At 34.0% G+C, this 26,491-nt stretch overlaps 1 protein-coding gene across 1 annotated transcript; it reads right to left on the reverse strand.

Annotated features, from left to right (window-relative positions):
* Positions 1-1,232: 1,232 nt before the first annotated feature.
* LOC116346591 lies at positions 1,233-20,529 on the reverse strand. Its single transcript, XM_031776728.1, has 15 exons — positions 18,121-20,529; positions 17,760-17,986; positions 17,002-17,670; positions 16,765-16,868; positions 14,907-15,040; positions 13,750-13,884; positions 13,432-13,689; positions 10,491-10,645; positions 7,610-7,794; positions 7,444-7,530; positions 6,859-7,175; positions 5,638-5,781; positions 3,068-3,167; positions 2,843-2,986; positions 1,233-1,645 (listed from the first exon to the last, which is right to left on the reverse strand). Exons 1-15 carry the CDS (start codon positions 20,279-20,281, stop codon positions 1,321-1,323), a joined length of 5,145 nt encoding a protein of 1,714 aa, XP_031632588.1. The 5' UTR covers positions 20,282-20,529; the 3' UTR covers positions 1,233-1,320.
* Positions 20,530-26,491: the final 5,962 nt, after the last annotated feature.

The raw sequence follows: 26,491 nt of genomic DNA on the forward strand, positions 1-26,491 counted from the left end.
GTTGACAGATCAATTTAAAACAAATACTAAGCGCCGCTCAATAAATTTTATTTTTCTGTTATTGTAATTATAATTTTATCGTCAATACTCGGACGTTTGATCTGAAATTTCCTCACCAATTAGTCATAAGTTCATTTATATTATTATTTTATTATTTTTATTTTTTATTATTTCCGTTTTATTTTTTTCATTTTATATTATTTATGTATTTTATTTATTTATTAATTTTATTTATTTATTTATTAATTTTATTTATTTATTTATTTTATTTATTTATTTATTTCATTTATTTGGTTTGCTTATTTTTATTTTATTATATTTTTTGCTATGCTATTTGCCATTTTGTTTCAATGATGTTAACGTAATTTAGTTCTAAGTATTAATTATTGTATTTCCCCTGATTCTCCTGAGTCAGGCCGGTTTTGCCATGGTTTTCCGGACCCAATTCTGGTATATAAAGCTTCTCTTTTATACCATCCCTCCCCTGACTGTATTCTGTTTGCAAAAGACGCACCATGGGCGGAATTAACGCCGTATTGGGTCTCTGACCAGCATGTTCCCAGCTTGCTGGGAACACGTATTGGCGTAAATGTAGGCTTCGTAATAAATAAAATAAATAAATAAGATCTGCCCATGGCCATAGATTGGCACCGAATCGATGCGCTCCCTTCATTTATTCATCATCTTTTCTCCCTTTGTTTACCTTGATTTGCCATAATCTTCGACAGTGTTAGCGGTCTAAAATAACACAAAAATCACAATGGTTTGGCATCGGCTTCGTACTGTCAACACGCATTTCCAACTAAACAAAAATACGAAGTAAATGCCACGTATTGTACGATAAAATATTTTTGTTATTGAATTGTGTTGCGAATGAAAAATGTTTCGATGTAAATACAAGAAATACAATAAACAAATAACTGAAATCAAATGTATACGACATGTAGAATTTGTTTATACTTCTTCTTATCAGATGTTTTGTTGATTTACATTCGATATGCAGATGGAATTGACACATCCACCAGTTGCATTGTATGCATTTCTGTCCACTTTTTCCGTCTAATTCCTTTTTACGAATAATAAGTAATGGAACAGAATGGAATATGAATCGATTGGATCAGGAATTGTAGAGTAATGGAATAGTAATTTTTAAGTAAGTATGCATGAATATTCTATTTTCGGTTAGAATTTTTATTTTATTTTACACAATGAACTCAGAAATGAGTGTTTCATATTGAAATAAAATAAAATGATAATGAAAAAAACGAAGGCTGATTTTCTAACTAAACGAAACTCAGTTTGTGAAATAAAAACGTGGCTTTAAGCTGAAATCGTTTGAGATTCCTCTTCTTCATTTTCAGATTCTTCATAAATAACGTCACATTTAAGAATTGATTTCTTCATTTTTCTCGAATTTGATGGTGACTGTGGCGGTTGCATGTCTTCCATCATAATTTCTGGTTGTTCAAAATTCATTTGTTTATACATTATGCCATTTTGGTGCATTTGAGTTGCACGCAATTTTTCGGTGAGCAGCCGTAAATCTTTATCTTGTGCCTCAATAATTCCTTTAAGTTCTTCTATTGTACGTACATCTTCAGCACGCGGCTCTCGTCTTTCGTATCTTATTCGCATCTCTTCAAACCTGAAAATTAAAACAAAAACGGAAAAAATATATTTTTTCATATCGCATTGTCTACGTCGAAAATTCCATATCAAAGTGTCTAGATTTTTGCAGACACCGATTACGTTCAAACAAGCTTATGGGAGTAAAAAACTAACCAGTAAAGTCAAGTAAAGTACCCAAAGTGTTACAAAAATTGTTTACTTTCCTTAGTACAGATCGATGTAAAGTGCCGAAAAAAGAGTTTGTGAAAATAAGGGGTGCTCATACCATGGAGGGGGGGGGGGGACAAAGAGCACCCCACCATGTTAAAATTTGGTCGGATTAAAAAATAATGTACTACAAAGTTGTTCAGAATGACGCGAGAAATTTTTTATGACCCCTGCCCTCCAAGTCTCCCCACCCCCAGGGGGTCGGGGGTCATAACTCCTTCACCCATGACTTTTTTCACTCGAAACTTCGAAATTCGGAATCAGCATCCCAAATTACTCTAGAAATGATATTTGTCTCGAGCCCATTCACCCCAAGTCTCCCAACAATTCAGAGCCTCCCCATTAGGGTAAAATGATGAAAAGTCGATTTTTCACTTTTTGGGTGCGGAATTTCGCACTCAAATGTACGGCCAACTATAACTAATTTTTTCCGCACATTTAATTTAGGCCATTGCCCATTCCCTCCCATCACCCCCAAGAGGAGTTCCCCTACAAAATTCACGAAAATTTCGAAAAATAGCCCGAAATTGGGTCCATATTCCATCCAATCCCAAAATCAATTACATATTCGGATGCCCCGCGAAAAATTTCTCGCGTCATTCTGAACAACTTTGTAGTACATTATTTTTTGATTCGACCAAATTTTTATATGGTGAGGTGCTCTCCTGACCCCTAGACCCAAAAGGCCTTTATTTTCACAAACTTTTTTTTTCGGCACTTTACATCGATCTGTACTATGGAAAGTAAACAATTTTTGTAACACTTTGGGTACTTTACTGGTAAGAAAAAAAGTCCATCTCGATTATATCACCTGGAAGTGATTCATTAAAATGCTTCATACTTGAAGGTTTAAATGGTTTAAATGAATGATGTTTTTGACGTTTTACGAAGTTCAAGCTGACATTTTTTCCTTAGTTTTTTACTCCAATAAGCCCGTTTGAAAATTTTGAACGAAATCGACGACTTAAAAATGATTTAAATAAGTAAGGAAAAATGCTTATTGTACAATTTGGTAAGGCATCGACATTTTCTATGCAGTGTTTCGATTTCCTGAGAATTTTGCAGATCACGTTTTTCAAGTGAAGATCGTTCCATTGAGTGGGCATTTTGTAAGTCTTTGATCTCGCGCTCATGCAGTATTTCCATATCGCTGAAACGATTGTCAAAAACAAGTCATATTTAGAAAAAAATATGACCAAATGAAATATATTTTAAAGAAAAATATTCTCACCGTATTTTACTCTCCGCATTGGATAATTTTCGTTTGTAATTTCGCTGAATATCTTGTTGCTCATCCTCCTTTTCTGCCTTGAATTTCTCATAATTAGTTTCTATATACAGAAATAAACATTTATTAACGCAAATACCACATGTTTACGGTCAAAATTAGCGCCACATGTGAGTTTCAGTAATTTGTGACATTAAACAATGGATTAAAAAGAAACCTTCCAAATTTAAATGTTGGTTTTTTTTGGGAGCCATAAAATATGAGTCAATCAATTTTCATAATTTCGGCTATTTTTAAGGCTAAAAATTGAATTTGGATTTTCAATAAAAATTGTTGGGGCAATTTTCAATTTTTCGTTCATAAAATGTCCACCAAATGTCGTATTAAAAAGCCAAAGACATATTCGAGAGTCACAAATTAATCACTAAAATTTTGCATCATTTCATTAGAAATTTTGCGTAGTGGCTTTTGAATTTTTTAAATTCGTCCGACTTTAAAAAAAATACTCCGTGTGTGTGTACATTTGTATTGGTTATGGCAGAAAAATCATTAAAAATATGTAGGATACAATCGGCTGATCACCGATTTATCTAAATTAACTGATCAACAGAAACCAGAAAGATAATAATTCTTATCTGAAGGCCCTATGCTCCGCTAGGAGTTAAAGGAAATGAAAATAAAAAAAAAGCTAAATATTTCAGTGAAAAACACACATGCGCACGGTTTTTTGGTCATCGTGAGGGGTCAAATTGACTTTGGCGTTTGATCTCGAAGAGGGAGGGGGTATTTATATGGAAAAACTAAAATAACAATTTTGAATGAGAGAAACAAGTAACAATGTGTGTATTTTGCAAGTTTGACTTCAAAATCAGGCTATTGTTTATACAATTATATGGCCAATCTGAGGAAAAAATTCTCAGAGGGGGGTCAAATCGGAAACCCCCCAGCGCGCATGTGTGGTGAAAAATATCATAAAAGATAGAGAGTTTTTGTCCATCCGCATAAATCTCCATGTCCGTCAAGCCTAAGTCGATTTTAAGCCATTTAATAATTTTGGGGTGATTACAATAATTCTATTGGTGAGATCTAAAAGAACGCAAGTGTATTCGACTTTGTCGCAATAAAGGGATGTAAGTTTTTTCTTGGCTCAAAGTTTTTAAAGGAAAGTATGTATTTCGGCTGAATCAGTTGTTGGAAAAGAGATGCATGTTTCAGTGTTTTCGTTTGGATAAAAGAACGTAAGTGACTTTGTTCTGGAAGTGGGCTTTTGTGAATCCTCAGGATCTTTCAGAACTGCTCCTAGTTCTGGAAGTGGACTCTCAGGATGGGCCAGGGCATTGTCAAACCATAGTCTGGTCCATCCTGAGGATCCACCAAAACCCACTTCCAGAACTGGGAGCAGTTCTGAACAATCCTTAGGATCCACCAAAGCCCAATTCCAGAAAAAATCGTTATAACATGCATCCCTTTTTTAACAACTGATTCAGAATCACTTAATATCCTTTTTCAAAATTTATTTAGTGCGAAACATGCATTCCTTTATCAACAACTGATTCAGCCGAAAATAATACTTTCCTTTAACAAATTTTTTTCGGTGTAAAACATACTTCCCTTTCAGTAAGACAGAATTGGAAAAACACATACATTTCGAAAATTTAAGGCGAAAAAAATCGCGAAAAATGAAAAAAATATTTAAATTTTTTTCTTCAATTTACAAATACTTCTCAATTTTCTGTATCATCTGATGAAATCAGAATGAAAAAAATAGCATTCTTTATCACCCAAATCAGGATATGGATTTATTTTTTATTTTTTGAGTGCTCTATAGCGAGTCTCCGAGAGTTTCATATAAACTTCTCATTTAACACCTATTGAATAGTGACTGAATGTCAATCGTGATTTAGATGATAAGGAATGCGAGTTTTTTCATTCTGATTTCACCAGATGATACAGAAAATGTAATAGTATTTGAAAATCGAAGAAAAAAAATGTAATTATTTTTTCATTATTCACAAGTTTTCATCATCTACATGGCAACCTTATATGAAACTCTCGGAGACTCGGTATAGAGCACTAAAAGTAAAAAAAAATTCAAATTTTTTCTTAATTCTCGACCACTTCTATCTATAATTTGAAATAAAAAATCGCTACGAACGAACGAACAAACGAACAAAATTTTTATTTTTCAATTCCTACGAACGAACGAACGAATTTTTTTTTCCAATTTCTACGAACGAACGAACGAACAAATTTTTTTTTTCATTTCCTACGGACGAACGAACGAACACAATTTAATTTTTAAATTTCTACGAACGAACGAACGAACAAAAATGTTATTTCTATTGCCCACGAACGAACGAATGAGTGTTCGTGGATGTTCGCAGCCAACACTAAAATGATATCAAATAAAAAACCTTTACCGAGGTGAAGAACGAGTGACGGAACCAAAATTGGAAACACAAAATTTCTGATATCAATTTTGTGACGAAAATACATAGTTGGTAGATATTTTTTCTGTGTACAAAGTAATCTTACATACATACCAAACTGCAGTTTCGTGGAAGTTTGCTTACCATATTCTCGTTTTATTTTGGCTATCATTTCAGCTTTGTAGTTGCTTATGTCTTCCACAGACTTGCGTTTTATGGCTTCAACTTTTTCTTCGTAGTTCATCTTCATTTCAGCTTCTTTCTCTTCAAATTCAACCTTCAATTGATCTAAAAAACCATTACAAAGGTTTTTGATTTTGTGTTTTATCTCAGACGGAACAATGTTTGCAATCAAGTAATCAGTATTTGATTTTAAAAAATTATTCTAACCCTCTCAAAATATATGATTTGACCATGCAGCTCAAAGCAATTTTATTGATTTTAGTGATTTCACTTGAAAAAACGAACCACTAAAGTGCACGGAATGTTACAATTTATTTTAAAAATTATTCAACAAATTTTGTGACACGTCGTACACTTTACTGGTTGAATAAAATCGTTTTTTGCATCATTTTAATTTTATTTCCCGTATTTTTCATCGTATGGTTTGATATGATTCGGTCAAAGTATCCACAATACATTCAGTTTTTTTAAGGTAGCAAATATCCATCCAAAATTTAAATTTAGAAAAACCTTTCTTGGTGTGACCCTCATGTGTCCACTAAGACTTATCAAGAGCTTTTAGCTAACTGTAATTTTTTTGGTCTGAAGGGAGTACCCACATCCATACATTTTTTGATCATTTTTCAACCATTTTGGTGACACGATGGTTTCGTGCTCAGACATGAAATTAAAAATCTGACTTTACGAGATGATTGGGCACTACGAGGAATAGATCTGGTCACATTTTCAACGACATTGATTGATCGGTGTAATACTTAGACTCTGAAGAGGCACTTATGAGAAAAATGACTTAAAATGATATTCTTTCAATTTGAACGCTGGAAGAACTCGTTTAAAGCCAATACGACTTTTACTACCCGTATTAGAAGAATTCACGCTTCGTGTACACTCGGCACATCTTCGCTGCTTAGGCAGACTACTTAGTAAAGTAATTTAAGTTACTGCAACCATACATAGACCAACATTTCGGTTCCATGCGGAAAAGTCAGCTTGCGTACGTAAGCCTCTTTATTTTCTCTGTGCGTGTTCTCCAATTTTGTCAATAGCATATTTTGAGAAAACTATGCAATTTTTTGAATTTCGATTATTTTTTTAAGGAATTATAAACCAAAACAATCATAGAAAAATAGCTCTCATGTCGAAAAAAATTATTGCATTGGAGGGTTAAAATTAAATAATTACCCATTTGTCGTTCATGTTGAAGTGATTGCGAATGAATTTCTCGTTGATGGCCTTGCTCTGATTTATTCAAAATCATGCGAATTTGCATAATTTGCTTATCAGCTTTGTCATTGGCTTCATCCAAGCGACGATTGCGATCGACCAATTTTTCTTTAATTGCTTCAATCTCATCACTCAATATTTTTTCACGGAAAGCAAACGATTCTTTTAATTGAACGATATCCTCCATATGCTCTCTTTGTGCTTTTTGTACAGCTTCCATATGGTCCTCAGCAAAGCATGTTTCCAACTCATCTTTTAAGCGCAACATCTCATTCCTGCAATAATATTGTGGATGTCACCATACATTATATCTAGATATATATTTATTGCTTGATGCATCTCTTCGCTCGATCGCTGTATATGCTGGACAAAACAGTGGTGTCATTGTGTGCAATTGAAAACAAAATAACACCATTGTTATGTTCAGCATACGTATCTTACGATGCGTTAAATAGGCGCTATTTTTTATTGATATATCAATGGCAGTAATATCTATAGACTTATTGAAAACGAAAGGATTCTCTAATAAAACAAAATACATACAATAGTCGATCTTCCCACATGGCGGCCACTTCACAACGCACTTCATCGATTCGTGTGATAATTTCTCGATCTTTATCACTCAAATCGCTAGAAAATGTATAAAAAATGATTTCGAAAAATATATTTTCAATTGAACTTTAAGGTTTTTAAATGAGTTTTGACTCACGACGCAAATTTAACGGCTATTTTGTGAATTTTCATTGTAGCCTCTTCGAGTTGTTCTGTTGTTTCATCAAGTTTTAATTTCATCTCTTCCAGTTGTTGTGTCAAATAGGTAATAGCTTGACGTTGTTCATTTGTGAGACCACGTAGTGCTGATAATTCTGCTTCACATGTTTTTAAGTGCTTGATCTATTAAACGATTGATTTTTTTTTTCAAAATTTTTACCAGTAAAGTACTGTGTTACTAAAAGTTTTAAATTTCCTCAGTACAGATCGATGTAAAGTGCCGAAAAAATAGGTTTGTGAAAATTGAGGGTTCCAATAGGTGTATTAATGGCAGGGTACCATCTCACCATGTCAAAATTTCGTTGGATCAAAAACTAATGTACTACAAAGTTATTCAGAATGACGAGAGACATTTTTTATTACCCCTGCCCTCGAACTTGGGAGGTCGTTGGCCATAACTCCTTCACCCATGATTTTTTTTCATTTGAAACCTCGAAATTCGATAGCAGCATCCAAAAATACACAAGAATTGATATTTGTCTTGTGCCCATTCGCCACAAGTCTCCTAGCAATTCAGTGCCCCCACATTGGGGTCAAATGCTACAAAGTCGATTTGACACCTTTGGGCGATCAACTTCATATCAGAATTTCTTACCAACTATAGCCAATTTTATTCGTACATTTCATTTTTGCTATCTCCCTTATTTTCACAAACTTATTTTTTCGGAACTTTACATCGATCTGTACTAAGGAAATTTAAAACTTTTAGTAACACTTTGAGTACTGGTAAGATTTAATTTGGAATCGAGTTTTTTTACCGTAGCTTTTGCGATTTTTGGTAAAATCGCAAAATGAGTCGCGTTATGCCATTTGTTTCTGAAATAGTTGAAACACATAAGCTACTGTTGGCTACGAACGTTCGTTCGTTCGTTCGTAGGCAATAGAAATAACATTTTTGTTCGTTCGTTCGTTCGTAGAAATTTAAAAATAAAATTGTGTTCGTTCGTTCGTTCGTAGGAATTGAAAAAAAAGAAATTGTTCGTTCGTTCGTTCGTAGAAATGGAAAAAAAAAAAATTGTTCGTTCGTTCGTTCGTAGAAATCGAAACAAAAAAATTGTTCGTTCGTTCGTTCGTAGATTTTGATAAATAACAATTTTGTTCGTTCGTTCGTTTGTTCGGTCGTTCGTAGCGATTTTTTATTTCAATATTTGACCAAAAAGGAATCAATTATATTATACACTTATGTCCTGATTTTTAAGTATGAATCAATTTATTTTTATTATAGGGCAGGAAGTGATATTGAGATATTTATATTATTTTTGTGTACATTTTTGCGAAAAATGAAAAATTAGTGAAATCATTTTTATAAGCTCCTTCCCATTTCTTCACTATCTTTCTCCATCACCCCCCTTAAATTTTCCCCTTGAGGACGTATGCTCGATCAAATATTTTTTCAACAAATCATTTTCAACCATCCAAAGTGTAGGTACTTTATCTGCTTCTAGTCGTTCGCTCCATATTTTGAAACTTTTCAAATAATCTCTGATTATTTCTAGATCATTTCGTGGAATATTAGTCAATTTGTGCATAACATCAGCATTTTTAACTGCTTGTTCTTTCTCCAATAAAATTTGTGCCAATTGTGTATAATTCAAAGCGAATGAGTTCAAAGTGTAATAAACAGTATTCCAACGAACTTCAATATGTTTTTGCAATTTTGGGTTGCATGTTTCACCTAAGCCGCTATTCCGTATGAATGATACCTTTGCTTAAAAATATTGCACTAGCAACTGAAATTGAACGAGATGATGTGTATGGTGTTATTGATGATTTCATTTGGAAATTAGAACCGTTTCATCAACAAGGTGAAGAAAATTTGAACGAATGCGTGAACATCAACACCGAGAATCAAGACATTTTGGAAACATTCATGGGCCCTTCCAATGTCGAATCAACACCACACAGTAATTTGACTGAAGAATTGCAAAGATACTTGCAAGCGAAAGTAATGCCAACAAACCCATATGATTTTGATTTATGTGGGTGGTGGTATGAAAATCGTCATACATTTTCAAAATTATATCAATTATTCGTGTCAAAGGCCGGAATAACTGCATCTTCGGCACCATCGGAACGAAAATTCAGTGAGACTGGCATAGTAATAACAGCACGACGTTCAAATTTATTGCCAGACACCGTTTCTGACTTAGTTTTGGCACGAAACAGTCTCATGGAATTTTTATAAGTTGTTCATTTTTCGCAAAAATTTACACAAAAATAATATAAATATCTCAATATCACTTCCTGCCTTATAATAAAAATAAATTGATTCATACTTTAAAATCAGGATATAAGTGTATAATATAATTGATTCCTTTTTGGTCAAATATTTGAAATAAAAAATCGCTACGAACGAACGAACAAACGAACGAACGAACAAAATTGTTATTTATCAAAATCTACGAACGAACGAACGAACAAATTTTTTTGTTTCGATTTCTACGAACGAACGAACGAACAAATTTTTTTTTCGATTTCTACGAACGAACGAACGAACAATTTCTTTTTTTTCAATTCCTACGAACGAACGAACGAACACAATTTTATTTTTAAATTTCTACGAACGAACGAACGAACAAAAATGTTATTTCTATTGCCTACGAACGAACGAACGAGTGTTCGTAGATGTTCGCAGCCAACACTAACATAAGCTTACAGAACTTCAGATTTACAGAGCACACATTTCCATACTGTATGCGTGTAAGTTCAAAGAATATACAAAAGCGTGAAGTTTTAACTGTGACAGAAATAGATGGCGTAACAATGTACAAATGCATGCTTATTTAAGATATGTTTTCCAGTAAAATTGGTCGATTTACTTTATCTTGTTGCGTTTGCGATACAGCTACCAATTTGTCCGATGTCTCAATTGCCTCCTGCTTTGCTTTCTCGGCTGTATTGATTCGATCTTTGCATGCTCTTTCTGTTGATCTGATCTTCCATTCACAGTCTTGTAGTAAAAGTTCTTCGCGATCTAGAATCCAAAAGAGTTCAAAATTCAATACATTCATCGTAAGAGTTTTATTCGAAACGTATTAAAAATATTGGGTGTGCCAATTAATTTTAAAGGATTTTTGTGTGAAAAGATACATTTATTTAAAAACAACTGTACAATATTTTTTAACCAATGTATTGCCCATCGTTAGCTATGACTTCCGCCCATCTTCTTGGTAACTTGTCGATTCCGCGTCGAAAGAATTCCTCATCTTTTGACGCTATCCATTCATCGATCCATTTTCGCACTCCTTCAGGATTTCGAAACGATATCTCAGACAAGCCCATTTGCATTGATCGAAACAAGTGGTAGTCAGAAGGGGCAAGGTCTGGAGAGTACGGGGGGTGATCAAGCCGATCCCAACCGAACGCCTCTATCTTTTGTTTGACGATGTGTGCTCGATGTGGCTTAGCATTGTCGTCGTGAAACAAAACTCGATGGTGTTTTCTCGCTACCAACGGCCGTTTTTCGTTCAATGCATGCGCCAATTTGTTCAATTGTTGTCGATAGCGTTCAGCTGTAACCGTTTCACCTTGTTTTAGCAGCTCATAATACACGATACCTTTCTGATCCCACCAAATGCACAGCATGACCTTCTGGCAATGAATGTCTCGTTTTGGCTGCGACGGTCCTGCTTGGCCTGGATCAACATACGCTCCTTTACGTTTTGGGTTATCGTAATAGACCCACTTTTCATCGCCAGTAACAATTCGACTCAAAAAACTATGTTTTTTGTGCTCGGCAAGATGTTGTTTGCATGCTGTGATTCGTGCTCTCAATTGATTTTCATTCAGTTGATGTGGTACCCATTTTCCCAACTTTCGAATCTTTCCCATTGCATGCAAACGCACAGAAATGGTTCTTCGGTCGACATTCAACTCCATTGCAAGTTCTTCTTGCGTTCGACATGCATTTTCATCGAGTATTGCTTGCAAATGTAGCGGTAGCCGCAACGCAACGTATATGTTTATTACATTTAAATAAATCAGTCTTGACTCAACATACATACTATATAGTCGTGTTTCACTCCCACTATTTATACATTTCAGCCTATTATATATACCTATCATATCATATATAAATCTGCATCTTCAAACTTTTTTGGCTGACCTGGCCGTTCTTTGTCATCCACGTCCAAATTACCACTTTTAAAGTGTCGAAACCAATACTCACAGGTTGAAATCGATAGAATATGATCACCGTAAGTATCTGAGATCAAACGATGACTTTCTAAAGAAAGAAGAAAAGTAAAACTTCCCGCAAATGCTGTTTTTTTTTGGCACGTAGGCTGACATGATTTTAAGCGAAAAAAAATATGTTGTTTACACTTTGACAAAATAAAATACAGTACGTTCCATCGTTATTTTAAACAAAAAATTCAAATATCTTCAAAATCTTTTTGGTGTCGCTAGATGACACTCCAAGCTACGACGGAAAATAAATTTGACAGTTTTAAAATCAGTGCAATGGTTATTGTACAACGAAAATATGAATTCGGAATATTTTCATAAGCGTTTTGAAGCAGTGTTTTTGCATTTGCATCCAGAAGGACCACAATGGTCGCAAGCAAAGGTCGCAAAATACATTAAAAAGTCGAAAGGGTTCGTAAATAAGAAGATCCAGCAGTATAAGCGTGAAAAAAATGTGAACGATCAGCCCAATATGAAGCCAAACCTAGCCACCTAGCCACAACAAGATAAACGGATAGTCAAGTTGTTCGATGAAAATCCAGGTATGACGTTGAATCAAGGCGTTGAACAGCTACGGCGTTTTAAAATAGACGTCTCGAAGACCACGCTCAAAAGAAAATTGGATGTTGCCGGTGTTCGTTATCGTAGTACAACCAAGAAACTCCTTTTGACAGAAAACCAGAAGAAAAACGCATTGACTGGGCAAAGCAAAATTCAACAAGAGATTGGAGCGAAGTTATATACACTGACGAATCATTCTTTTGGCTGGTGAATAGCACTACCCATGCCTAGTCTAGAGCCGAAAAGAGAGTGGTTGTTCTCACGGTAAGCACCCGCAAAAGGTGCATGTTTATGGTTGCTTCTGTGAAGCTGGTTTTGGAAAGTTGACCCTATTCACAGGCATTCTAAACGCCGTGACGATGAACCAACTTTATTCGTCGACACTGTTACCCACCGCCAAGAAGTTCAATGGCAACGACAATTTGAATTGGCTTCTACTAGAAGATAATGATCCAAAACACAAAAGTCGTCTCTGCACCGCTTGGAAAGAGGAAAATGGCATTCGACAAATGGACTGGCCGCCACAGTCACCCGATTGCAATCCGATCGAGAACGTTTGGGCTATTATTAAGGCAAGGCTTCGTGGTAAAACACACCGCAATTTGAAGCAGCTCAGTGCATTCATACAACGGCAGTGGAAGGGTTGACGCGAATATGCTGAAAATTTGAGCAAAAGTATGCCCAAAAGATGTGCCCGTGTGATCAAGAAAGACGGTGACTGGATAAAATATTGATTGTGCCCGCCGTAGCTTAGAACTCGAATAAAATGTATATAAAAATAATTTTGCAAAACTAATGTATTTTGTTTAAAATATGGCGTTCTCTGGACGATAGAACGTACTGTATATTGAAAACTAGTGTCAAATGACGTGACTTTCACGTGAATATGGTTATAGCATGGTCCGATGCGTTACAGTAAGAGTTACGACATCTCTTATCAATCCTTTAAAATTAATTGGCACACCCAATATGCAAATCAATTTCATATATTGTCCAAATTTAAATGTTTTTTACCTGAATTAAGTGTTCGCATATGTTCGAAATCTCTTTGCCATTTTGCATCATTTTCGGCACGTTCAATAATTGCTGCGTCCAATGCATCTTGTAGAGCTTGACGTTCGACATCTCGTTCGATCTTTAATTTCGCTTTTTCAGAACGTATATCGGTCAAATCATTTTGAGCTGTGCTCAATTGTACTTGCAATGAGATTGCCAATGATTGCATTTGATCAAGTTTTTGCTTCATTTCAATATGATCCGCTTGAAGATTATCTAGAATATAGGCAATGATTTATTCCTCTTCTATTTTTAAAGATCTGAATGAAATCTTACTGTATTTTATGTTAAAGTCATCTTCTTTCTCTGAAAAACTTGATCGCAATGCATCAATGTCACCTTCTTGAAGTTTAAGTTTCATTTTGACACAATTTAATTCCTTGTAAGTTGCTTCCAGTTCTGCTTGTAAGCCTTTTTAAATTAAAATTTATAATGTGTGAGGGAAATGAACTTGGTAAAAAAAACAGTGTTTGGTTAAGATATCTGAAATGTATCTAGATACTTTTGGGATAGTATCTCAATTTTCCGAAATTCATCTAGATATTTTCAAGATTTTCATCTTATCTTTCGAAAAGATAAGATAAAAAAATAAGATAACGAAAATTATTTGAATAAAATTTTGAAAAATGTCAAGGTGAAAAAAAAGAATGTTAATTAATATCTGCTATAAACAAACTTCACGCACTGCGGATATTAATCGGTCCGGGTAATCGGGCCCATGAATCGTGCGTTGAAGTTGTCGGATGTGTTCTGCGAACACTGTGCGTAATACTATGAAATTCCAAATTCGATTTTATCGAAAAATCGTAGTTTTAAAAGCATTACTGTGCACTATTTATCGTCCTATCAGAGGGGATCGTTCGTTTTAGCTTTTCGACAGATATATGGAAAAAATCATACGATGCTTTGACCAAAATACTTATAAACGCCCTTAAAAAATATGATCTGGCAGTGCACAAAATAACACATATTGTTACGAATGGTTCAAGCACCTTTTCCAAAGCGTTTCGAGTTTATGCCATTTATGCAATACGAAGGTGAATTTCTCGAAATTTCTCGAATGCAATCAACTTGATTTCAATGGACGTGCAATGGAATTTGATAACGAAGAATTCGAATATAATTTTGACGAATCGGGTCATGAAATTGATCATTTTCGCTTCAATGAACAAATTAATCATACCGACAATTGATGATTTTTTTTTAAATAAATGACCAAAATATCTTATTATTTATCTTAAAAAATAAAGATAAGATACCAAAAAAATCCAAAAGATAAGATAAAGATAAGATAATTTTTTAAGTTTCTAAAATCATCTAGATAAAAGATAGTATCTATCTTATCTTATCTTCCTATCTCAAACGAGATAAGATATCTTTACCAAACATTGAAAAAAAATAATTGCTCATTTATTATATATAATTACACTTACGTTCGACATTCCATACTTTCACCGTTAAGTCTCGTTCGAGTTCACTGATTTTGTATGTTAGCTCGACTATTTTCTGTTCACTCTCAGCCACATTGCTTTTGGCTTGTGCCAATAGGTTAAGTTCATGCTGTTTCCTTCAGTACAAAAATAAACAACTAATTAATATGCCCAACATTAAATCTGACGTACAAATCATAAAATGAACTCAAAGGTTATATCATTTTCACATAATAGATATAGATGCATCGCACTCTTCGGAAAGGACCAATATTGTTTTGACGATGTGTTGATTTCTTGTCATGAATGAAATAGTTTCAAATGCATTGAAGACAATAATACTTTCCAGTGATTTTCGATTGGAACATGTAAACAGATGCCGATTAAGTGTGCCGAATCAGAATGAGAAAAATAACCGCTTTACAGTATGTGCCAAATTTAGTTATTCAAAAATAAATATTATGCAATTAAACAGAAACACGGCCATGCGCAAAACATCATTTCGCCCTTTTCTTTCTATAAACAATTTTGCCTGATATTTTACAGTGTTAAAAAAGCCATCACCATTGTTTTTGTTATAATAAAATGAATTGCTCTTAAGCAATTTTTCTTAAAAAATGTTTGAATAAAAAGTAGAAGTAGGATTACTATTTTTGTGAAAAGAAAAATAAAAACAAGATATGTAATCTAGTATGTAATCTTTCATATTAAAACAAGTCCGTAATTTGAATTGGTAAAATATTTCAATTTGCTACGAGTGTTTTCGATGTATTTTTTGTGTACGATTAGTCGTACACTGAGATATAAACACGCGCTATAATGACCTAAAAATAAATGTTTCTCAATTGAAACACACACAGTATAAATTGATTAGTTCTAGACGTCTTTTTTTAACTGGCTCATGAAAGGTGTAGCAAGTGATCAAGAAAGCAAGAGAAAATGTGCACAATGCGTTGTTTTTCGTTAGTAAAACGTATCGTACGTTGTTGACTTCATTACTATGTTGCTGAAAATCTAACTTTTTTGACTACACAAAAAAGAAAAAACAAAACTTTTTAGACAATAAAATTGGATTCTTGTCTAAATTTTGGATTTATACAGTATCTAAAAATGTTATATTTCATCTAAAATGTATAGTTCAATTAATAATTCCAATATATGTTTAAAACTGTTAGAACTGTTTAAAGGTGTTTTTCTTTTGTGTGTACTTTTGATATTGAAGCATGTGTCTACACTTCATATCATTGGAAGATTATTTATAATTCATAGAGCGCTTTTTCAAAGATTGGATTTGATGTTGGCAGTATACAAATAACCGCCTGTCTATAGCTATGCATCACTTTGCAGTCAGGCCAACAAATTGTAAATGCTATGCCAATGTTCGTTCAGCCTCTTGTTACTGTTGTTATTAATTTTATCCGTCGATGTCTATAAAAATAAATACGTTTACGTAGTAAAATACGCTCATACAATTCATATCTATGCGAAAGATCGTCGTTATATCTATCCGAGTGGTCGACTACATCAGATACAGACGATCCAAATAAAACTTAATTTGCATTACAGTCTCCAATTTAGGTTGTTTCCTAGCACATTTTATAGATAAAGACTGGCACCTGTAATGTGGCGCATTTCATTTGCGCATTGAAATATCCATAAAACTGCGTTTGAATGTGTGGTCTTTTTATAAATTAAAAAAGATTATAAACCACTATTTTTGTGAAAAAAGCACGTAAAACATAACTAATTCAATTAAAAATATACAAGACCGAGGGAAACTTGGATATTGTAGTTTTTGAAAAATGAAAATATAAAAACATTGATTGTGAATGTGAAGTGAAATGAATAGGAAAACACTTACCCCTCGACTTTGTTTTGACTATCGTTTGATTCATTTTTTTTTTCGATGTTCAATATGTTCGCATGTAATATGTTTTCATTTGATCTTTTCTCCTGTTTTTCATCCTGTAATGGTGAAAATAATTTTTTGCTTTATTGCAAACAAAAATGTCGTAATATTTTATCGATTTTTAAATTTCAAAGAAGAGCGAAATAAATAAATTGGTGATATTATGCAATTGATGTGTGGTAAACTTACACCGCTGAACTCCTCAACTTCATCGTCAATTTCAAGGCTTTCATCGGTACTGTTGCTGATCGTGCCCGTTTCTTCTTCGTTACTAGTCCAGCTATTCAATGTGTTGTCGTTGACGACAATTTTCGGTAGGCTACGTGACAACGTAATATTTTTAACATTAGTATTACCATTCGATGCGATAAGCGTAGAACCGACAACAATATCGGGTAAATGCATTGCATCGTCGGAATACTTTAGTGGGTGTTGTGACTTTTGTTGTATTGGTTCGGATGAATTTTCGTATACATTACTACTACTTTTATCGTTACTAATTTTTTCACTCATAACTTTTTTCGATTTATCAATATGTGACATTTTGTTAAATTCATGCTCATTAACTCTACTATGTTTGAATGGTTCCATATTTGTGATTTGATCAAATTTAATGGTATTGGCGCTAAACCGTGTTGGTTGGCCATTAACCAAAACGCATATCACATCGTTGTCGTTATTTGGGTGGTTTGTTTTTGAGTGCATCGAATGTTGTATATTATCGATACTTTGACCATTGGGATTTGATTTAAATGCATTTGGTGTATTGAAACTGTTTTCGCTGGTTCTTTCACTACTGAGACTATTATCGGCAGCAGAAACTAATTCATTCTCTTCTTGAATTTCTTCCTCGGTTTCCTAAAAATTGCATTGATATTAAAACACTAACGCCAAAAAAAACCTTCCTCCGAAAAAATCTTTCAATACATTTTTTGCATTCAACATACCTCTTCTTCGATTTCCTCGTCAATCTCTTCATAGTCACTGCAACTTTCACTCTCTTCAACAATTTCAACAATGTCGATGGCATGGTCATTTTCGGTCGCTTTGAAGCTATCGCGTAGATCACACAATTTAATCGTATTTGATTCATCAGAAAAGTTAACAAACGGTTGTACATATTCGATTTGGTTTGAGCTCAAACCAACCTCCACAATTTCAATGCCAAGAGAACCTATAAGGGATCCGAGGAAAAAAAAATGAAAATCTCTCTATATGTCCAAAGCTGATTCGTCATTGTCTATCACTCTAGCAAATCTAAATTTACCAGTAATCTGTTTCCTATCGTGACTTCAAAATATTACTCACCGTGGGAACCCGTTATACTATTTGAACGTCTTCGACCATTTATCGTACGAATGCCGTCAATTTTATTGTCGATGCAGTTTTTCTTGAATTTCAAATCATTTTGTTGCTTTTTACCGTGGCCATCACATTGCCTAAAAAGAGTTTTTACTTCAATCACTTTGCCATTCTGATCGATCACCGTTTCTTCGACGTCACTTAATTCAAGAGCATCATCGCTATTGTAACTATCGACACGATAAAATACGTTTTGCTCCATTTGCTTTTCACTTTGTTCACAATTTTTGTTTAAATTTGATGGGTAAAAATCAGTGGTATCGCATCCGCTCTCACTATTGCCTTGAATATTTGTGTCAACTGAACTTTTCTGACTTTGATCATCATTTCTCACATTTGATTTGCAATCATTTTCACTTGATGTTAGAACAACGAAGGTTTCTTTTGTGGATGTTATTGTGTTATTATGATTCGATGTGACATTGAAATTTATGTCATTTTTTTGTATTTTTATATCAGTTTTATTATTGTTTTTTGTCCCATTCGAAATTGATTCGAGGTAAGGAACAATTGTGTTATCGTTTACATTTTTCGTGGCAGTACCAGTGTATTGTGACCATACCACTGATTTTTCGTCCGAATCAAATACAGTTGAATTTATTTCATTCAAATCGGACGACGTTTCATAAAACATATCCTTGATCTCGTTCGTCGCCGTTCTACTGACAACCAACTCACTGTGGTGAAGCTTCGACTCTAGTTTTGGCTCTATACCGGATTGTTTTGATGACGTTTCGCTTTCTAATATTTCATTTATTTCATTCGAAAAATTAATTTTATTTTTATCATATTGCGGCGCTTGTGCTGTTGGTGTTGCTGTTTTTGTAGCTGCGTCATGGCTTAATTTCGGGTAGCTGTTCGCATTTGTTACGGTCGTCTCAGAGTTTCTATTCTTTGTGTAGTTTGGATTGATTTGTTGTTTCGGATTGTTATTCGATTTGTTAATCGTGCTCGTTGATTGATATTGTCCCATTGTTGTTCGTGTACCGTTTTTATTAATGCATGGAATTGGTTGATTTTTTTGGCAAATTACGTTAAAAAATTTGATCTCTTCAGTTCTCTGTACGTAATCGCGTGAATATGGTGACAAAAAATTTAAATTTTCCACTGGCTGTATACGTTTTTGATTGGATGCTATTGAACAATTCACGGTTATATATGAATTTTTTTGAACACCACCAACATTTTCGACAGCGATATTCGCTTCATTTGCATCAACACTGGATGAGATATGATTATTACTTTGAGGCGTCAATAATTGTTTGCATGCGATTTGGCTGAAATTCTTATTTTTGCCGCTGATAGATGAATCTATTGGAATATATGAATATTGCGGCAATGCTTTCTCTGCGATTGGGCTATTTTTGATTATTCGTTCGTTTGACGAACCAATTATTTTTTCGCTCTCATTCGCAACAGCGTCGATCGTTTCGTTGCGGATTTTCGTTACTTCACAATCGCTTGCGTTATTTGTATTAATGCAATCTGATGCGCTTTTCATTCGATTTGACTTTGAGTTGATGTTATTGTTGCAAATTACGCGTTCATTTTCGTTGATATTAAAGGTGTCGCTATGTAAAATCTTCGGGCTAATATTAATATTACTATCCTGTAATTTACGTTGTAACTTGTTCTCGATATGATCGTCATCATAAATGCCACCATCACTCCCATACAAATTTATCTCACTTTTGATTTTCGCATTAATTGATACGTGATTATTTTCGGTTGTTGTTTTATTTTGACTTTTCCCATGTGACTGTTTATCGCTTTTCATATGAACTCTTTTCAAATGTGATTGTTGATGATATTGCTGCTGCTGTTGAATTGGCTGCTGATTGAGTTTGTTTTTACGCCGATTTTTACCCATTTTACCAAAGATTCCGTTCACAAAAAGCGACACACGATCACTAACTGATGAAGTCAAATCTTCCAACTGATCTGCATTTGATTCGTTTTTAATCAATCTATTTTGGTTGGTGATATCCAAGGGCTGATTACTCGATCGAATTCGATATGTATCTGCGCAGGATTCATTTTTGTCATTGTTATTTTGTTGACAATTCGTTATCGGTACTTTAGCCGAACGCTTGAAAAATCTCGGCATCGTTATTTTGTGTTTCACTTTTCAATCGATCAATCGGCTCCTAATTTGATTGATAGAATTTTTACTCATGTTTCTCCCATCGATAAAAACTCATCCCATATAAAACATGGGTTTCTACCATATAAAACATGAAATTCTCTCAATCTAAGTTGAAAATAAATTTCAGAAGATTTATGTCTTTGTATGAATTTTATCAAATAGAATTTGTCACAAAATAATATTTCACAAAATAAATTATTTTATGTCACAATGGGAACACAATTTTTAAATTTCTTTGCTGTCTTTATGTGTATTATTGAGTTTGGTTTTTGAAGAAAGAATTGAATCTGTTGCATGTGCAATACACTTGTTCTTGTTTGTCTAATATTTTTTATCTTTTTTCTTAATCCAATTGATATGTTTTCTTATGTCTTAAACTGAAACGCGGTATTTATAAGTTTCACAGATGCAAACGCATTGATGCATTTTTGCACCTGATCAAAGCAATGCCTGCTATCTACAAACGGTTTAATCTTCCCCTTTTTGTATGACTGATCTTAACCATTCACAGTATATAATGAGGAAGAATACATTTTTGTTTTTAAATATCACCAACAACAACAAAAAAAAAGTATATACGTTTTATTTTTGTATGAATGAGTATTATATTGGTTATATGCGTCCCGGCTGACGCAACTAATCGTATTTCATTAAGTTGAGATTATTGCAAAATGATTTTTCGACACTGAGACGACAGAGCACTTCAACCTGCCATGTTCATTTCAACTATTTGGCTATATGCTGCGGGTGCTTGTTTTACATATTTCGAACGACGTTTAAAAGCATTTGTCGAGTGGATTTGCATGTTTATAGTATATTTCTTGTTACATTTGTTTGCTCGAAAATTAATTTGAAACAACAGGAGATGAAATTACACCAATAATCATTAAATATTCCTTCTCAGCAAAATTTTACGCTGCCTTTCATATTTCATTCTCAACGGTTATTTTTTCTACTCTTTGTGTTGCTTGTTGTTTGTCATTTATGACGTGCGCAACCTGAATCATTTTCCTACTTTACAAAATGACATCGTCGATTTAAGGAAAAAAAGCACATTTCGCTATTTTCAACCGCAATTAGCTTGAATACTATAAGTTCGTAGGTGTGTGTTGTAGAGCAACATGTGTATAGAAAGTCTTTGGAATAAATTCAGACGTTGCCATTTGAACAACAAACACACAATATTAAATTAGTTTTTATTGGTATATTTATAATCTTTATTCATAGGCTAAAGAATAGCACATTCACTTCACACTGAACGGACCATTATCTTAGATTTTTCTCAGTATGCGTCGAACCATCAAAATTATGTTCTGGACAACCTTTTTGTCGATTTCTATCAACTTTCTCTCAATCCATCCAACCAATTGTTGCACGTTTCAAGTATTTTGGACCTTCGCCTATAACATACATCCAAAAACAGACTAGAAATAATTAATTTGGTGTTTTTTCTGAAGTTAAAAAGATGGTCCTTTTTTCATAGAAATGCTATTTTTCAAGAAGTTAGCCATTATTGTGGTTTTTTCTGCTTGCAAAGCATAATTTTGTCTTGAATCAGATAGTTCTCAACGAATTCTATCGATTTCAACAATATTTGGTTGATAATAGAGCAAGTAATGGAGGTTAACCTTACGTTTCAGCACTAAATTTTCGAATAATGGCTCTAAAACACCTTCCGAAGAAGATCCTACCATACAAACATCACTTTATCAAAGTTCGGTTTGTCGACGTCTCTAGCCCTGTTCGGTCTGTCGAAATAACAAAAGAAGCGCCATTATCTTGGCTCGTGAGCACAATATCAGTCGATCTTCAATGCAAAGAGTGTTAAAAGAAGATTTGGGAATGAAACCATTTAAAAAAATCCGAAAACACGGTTTGTCAAAAATAAGCAAGACAGAAAGGAAAAATGCAAAGAACTGCTACACTGGGCCGCAACTTCAAACATAGTGTTTTCAGACGAAAAGTTGTTCCTTTTGCAGCCAAGTCTCAATGCGCAAAATGATCGCGTGTATGCAGCGTCAATTGAGGACATTCCTGAAGATGATTTAGCTGTTGACCGATTTCAAAATGTATCAAGTGTCATGGTTTGGGCATCCGTTTCGGCAGGCCACAAATTTCCTCTTGTTTTCGTTGAAAAGGGCGTTAAAATTAATGCAACTGTTTATGAAGAAGAAATATTGCGCAAAATCTTGTTGCCACATGCTGAAACTGTATTTGGTGATAAACCGTGGGTGTTTCAACAAGAAGGGACACCGGCACATCGAGCAAACAAAGTGCAACAGTGGTTAAGAGAAAATGTGCCTGATTTTTTGAACAAAGATGGCCGCCATCTTCTCCAGACTTGAATCCATTGGATTATTTTGTGTGGGGCTACATGCAATCAAAGCTTAATGATCTGGAGATTAAGAAAATCACAAAATTGGATGCATTTAAAAAGAAAATCGTCAAGATTTGGAATGATATTCCCATCGAAATGGTGCGGTCCGCGTGGGTGACCGCACTAATTCCCGAAATACATTTTCCCGAAATTGTAAAATAGGCCTTTTTCCCGAAAAGGATATTTTCCCGAAAGACAATTTCCTGAAAAAAGATTCCCGAAAAAACTTTTTCCCGAAAAAAAATTCCCGAAAAAACTTTTTCCCGAATTTTTTTCCGGAAGACATTTTGACAATTCTATACCAAATTGCTCAATTTTTTTAAAGTTCTTTAACTGTGGTTAAGATTTCTCATGAACTAAGTCTGATGAAGTTTTAGTCTGAAGAAGAGTGAACTTTTTTCCGAATCCTAAATCAAATTTAATTGAAATAGAAATAGATTGCGCTCGTTCGGTATTGCGTTACATTTTTTTACTCCCATTTTTCCCGAATCCTAAATCAAATTGAATTGAAATAAAAATGGGAGAGAGTGCTTAGAATGGAATACAAGACCGAACGAGCGCGCGCGTTTTTTGTGCGGTAATCGTCCGCGTGTAAATCATTTCTACGACGTTTGCGTTTGGTGGTCCGTGCAAACGGAGGAAGAATCAAAACAAAAACATGAATTTAAAACTTTGGACCCTATTCTAAATCCCAATAAAGTTTTCGTTCAATTTTAGTAAAAAACAATACGTTTTTTAAGCATATATAAAAGTGACAGTTATTCTGGGCCACCCTATACACATGTTATGCAGAGCTGGGCACGAACAGTCAGTCGTTCGTTCGTACATTGAAAAAATATGTTTTTGTGGTCGGTCGTTCGTTTGATCGTTGAAATCATTAACGATCGGTCGGTCGTTCGTAAAAAAAAATTCAAATTTTATTAGAATTAGAAATAATTTGAAAATTTATTTATTTAAATACTTTTTTCTTTAAATTTGTACAATTATAAATTATTTAACAAACCTGATTTTACAATTTTGCTTCGAACATCCGGACGTCAGCACGTGTTTGGTGTTCGATCGCACATACGAACGAATACAACGAACATTTTAATTTTTACGAACAACCGACCGACCATTTGTAACTTCAACGAACGAATGACCGATCACAAAAAAGGAAAAAAAACGCACACGAATGACCGATCACAGAAAAGCAGCTTATTATTAAATTATATTAACTGATGGAGAGAGTTGACAGCTGTCAAACTATGTTGTTTTTTTGTCTTCGTTCCAAAAAAAACAAACAAAATTATTAAAATAAAAATATAAAAACAAACAAACAAATGGAAAAAAGAAGAAATACATTAAGAAAAACTGGTGCTACTTGTGTGACAATTGAAGTTCAATCACATTTAAAGTGGAAAAAGTGATACTTTAAAAAAAGTGTATCACAATGAATACACTGACGCACAACTGTGGAGAAAAAAAATGCAACGGCACACGTTTTGGCGGTCAATTTTTGCAATGCAACCATTGCAAAAGTAAAATATATTTTGAATGCATAAATTCAACGGAAGAAAACTTTTGTTACACAAAAATGACAAATGTTACACAAAAGTGACAAATTTTGGCACACCTACAGTTTGGTGAACTTTTTCCAAATCGCTCTATTTTTTAATATGATATGTATAAGTACTACCATAATGTTTAGCAACATGAATTTTTATGCGGCAGCATAAAATTGTAACATAAGTTCCACTTTTTTGAATCGATCGATTTTTTTATATGAATGTGTATGACTATGATTAGAAATGAATATTTACCATCATTGTTGTTTATTATTGTTTAATATTGTGGAATTCTATGTTTCGCATGTCTCCACAATCCTTCAATTTTGTTTGTGCATGCGCCAGTTATCGGGTCTTTAAAAGTTTTGGAATGATTAACAGTGAGATGAGTGTAGTTAAAGTTGCTCAAGCTTGCGTACGCTTTCCAACAGTCGCTAATTATTTTCGATCCCGGCAAAATGTATTTTTGGATGATTGTCAACAGCGTTTCTTTGTCTCAACGTTCAACTGGTATTAAAAATGAATCCCCAGATTCACGCTCTATGCCACCAAATACCCACTGACCTTCTATGCGGTGTCATGACCTTCTACACGGTGGTAATTTCTACGCCCAAATTTCGATTCATCAATTTCAATTCATCAATTTCAATTATCTTTCCTTCTCCACCTATTGCGAAACACATCGTATTGTATAAACACTAGTGGCGCGAATGCATCTATTGTCGAAAACACACTCGTCAATTGTATTAATCTACATAACTACATAAATGTGAGACACGAATTGGGATCGCTTACTTACCAATAGATTTTGAGTTCAGAATACATGAATTGATTGCAATTTCTGTACAAAATTTGTTCCATAATGCAGCTGTCCTGGGTGATCCGATATCTGCTTCCAACGACATTTTGCCTATTTCAGAATAATGTGTCCACTCATGGATGACGATCATGATTTGCTCGTAATTCAGATGTGAGTCTTCGAACACTGACAGTTTCTTTACCGACTTTTTATTATTGCATTCTATTTGTTTACTTTTTTTGCGTGGCTGGTATTTTTTCTTACAAAGCCAAAACCATTCATTTTTGCGCTGAGAAAACCATAAATGCATTGCCTCACCACATTTGGAGCATTTGACTTCACCTTCATTCGGAATAGCTCCGAATTCTCGAAGTTTATTAATTAGTTGCGTTTCCGCTTGACCCCACAAAACAATGCGCTTAAGATCCACGTGAATTGAAAATGCAAATGCAACTGAATGTGTGATGGAAAAAAACTAACGAATGTCACAATGCCGGTGTCCAGTTGCATTCTTTTTCTCTTTCTTTCTCCAAAATATATGCGAAATTTACTTTTATTCATGTTTACAAAATTGAAACAGAAACCGTTTATCACTTTCCATGCACAAAAGAGAAAAAAATAATTAAGCGCTGTGATTGGTGCACGACATCTTTTAAGACGCAATTTCCAATATAGAGCATCTTTCTTCCCTTCCGTAAACAATAATAAACAACAATGATGGTAAATATTCATTTCTAATCATAGTCATACACATTCATATAAAAAATCGATCGATTCAAAAAAGTGGAACTTATGTTACAATTTTATGCTGCCGCATAAAAATTCATGTTGCTTAACATTATGCTACTACTTATACATATCATATTAAAAAATAGAGCGATTTGGAAAAAGTTCACTAAACTGTTGGTGTGCCTTTTCGTCGTGTAAATTTAATGAAATCTGAAAAAAGAAAAAAAATTATGGAAAATGTACGCCTCAGAGGCCCCACTTGCCCGATAACGTTAGGATTTTGACCTGCCCGGTTAAGGGTTAAATTGGCATTTGAAAATGTGAGAAAATATGTCCATTAGGCCGGATCGATTCATGAAATGTTGAAAATTCAAAATGCGACATCTTGGTATCGATTTGTCTTGTCAAAACAAGCACTTTTTGTTCTGAGACCATCCTGGAAAACTCGCTCCTGTTTACCGCGAGCTGAATTCCCAAATGACGATTTTTTAGAAAATATTGACTTAAATCGACAAAAAAATGGATTTCAATTGACTGCAAACCTAGGGGCAAACTACTTCACTTTCGTAATTCTCATAATTCAATCTAGTACTCCGATAATTCCAAAAAATTCTATATAATTCCATACAATGCCACATAATTCCAAACAGTTTTTGAAGTATTTCAAATAGTTGTTTATTTACACAGAATTTTTAAATGAATATTATTATTTCAACGAT

The sequence above is a fragment of the Contarinia nasturtii genome, unplaced genomic scaffold, assembly GCF_009176525.2.
Source record: "Contarinia nasturtii isolate CC-2019 unplaced genomic scaffold, AAFC_CNas_1.1 Cnas_scaffold_1598, whole genome shotgun sequence".
In the NCBI taxonomy this organism is placed as follows: Eukaryota; Metazoa; Arthropoda; class Insecta; order Diptera; family Cecidomyiidae; genus Contarinia; species Contarinia nasturtii.

Bases quoted from the DNA above. Each gene is read 5' to 3' on its own strand.
- LOC116346591 (XM_031776728.1), bottom strand. From the start codon at position 20,281: ATGCCGAGATTTTTCAAGCGTTCGGCTAAAGTACCGATAACGAATTGT. The intron at 15,041-16,764 runs GTAAGTGTTTTC...TTTGTACTGAAG, and splicing joins AGTCAAAACAAAGTCGAGGG to GAAACAGCATGAACTTAACC. The intron at 5,782-6,858 runs GTAATTATTTAA...ATGGTTTTTTAG, and splicing joins TCAACATGAACGACAAATGG to ATCAATTGAAGGTTGAATTT.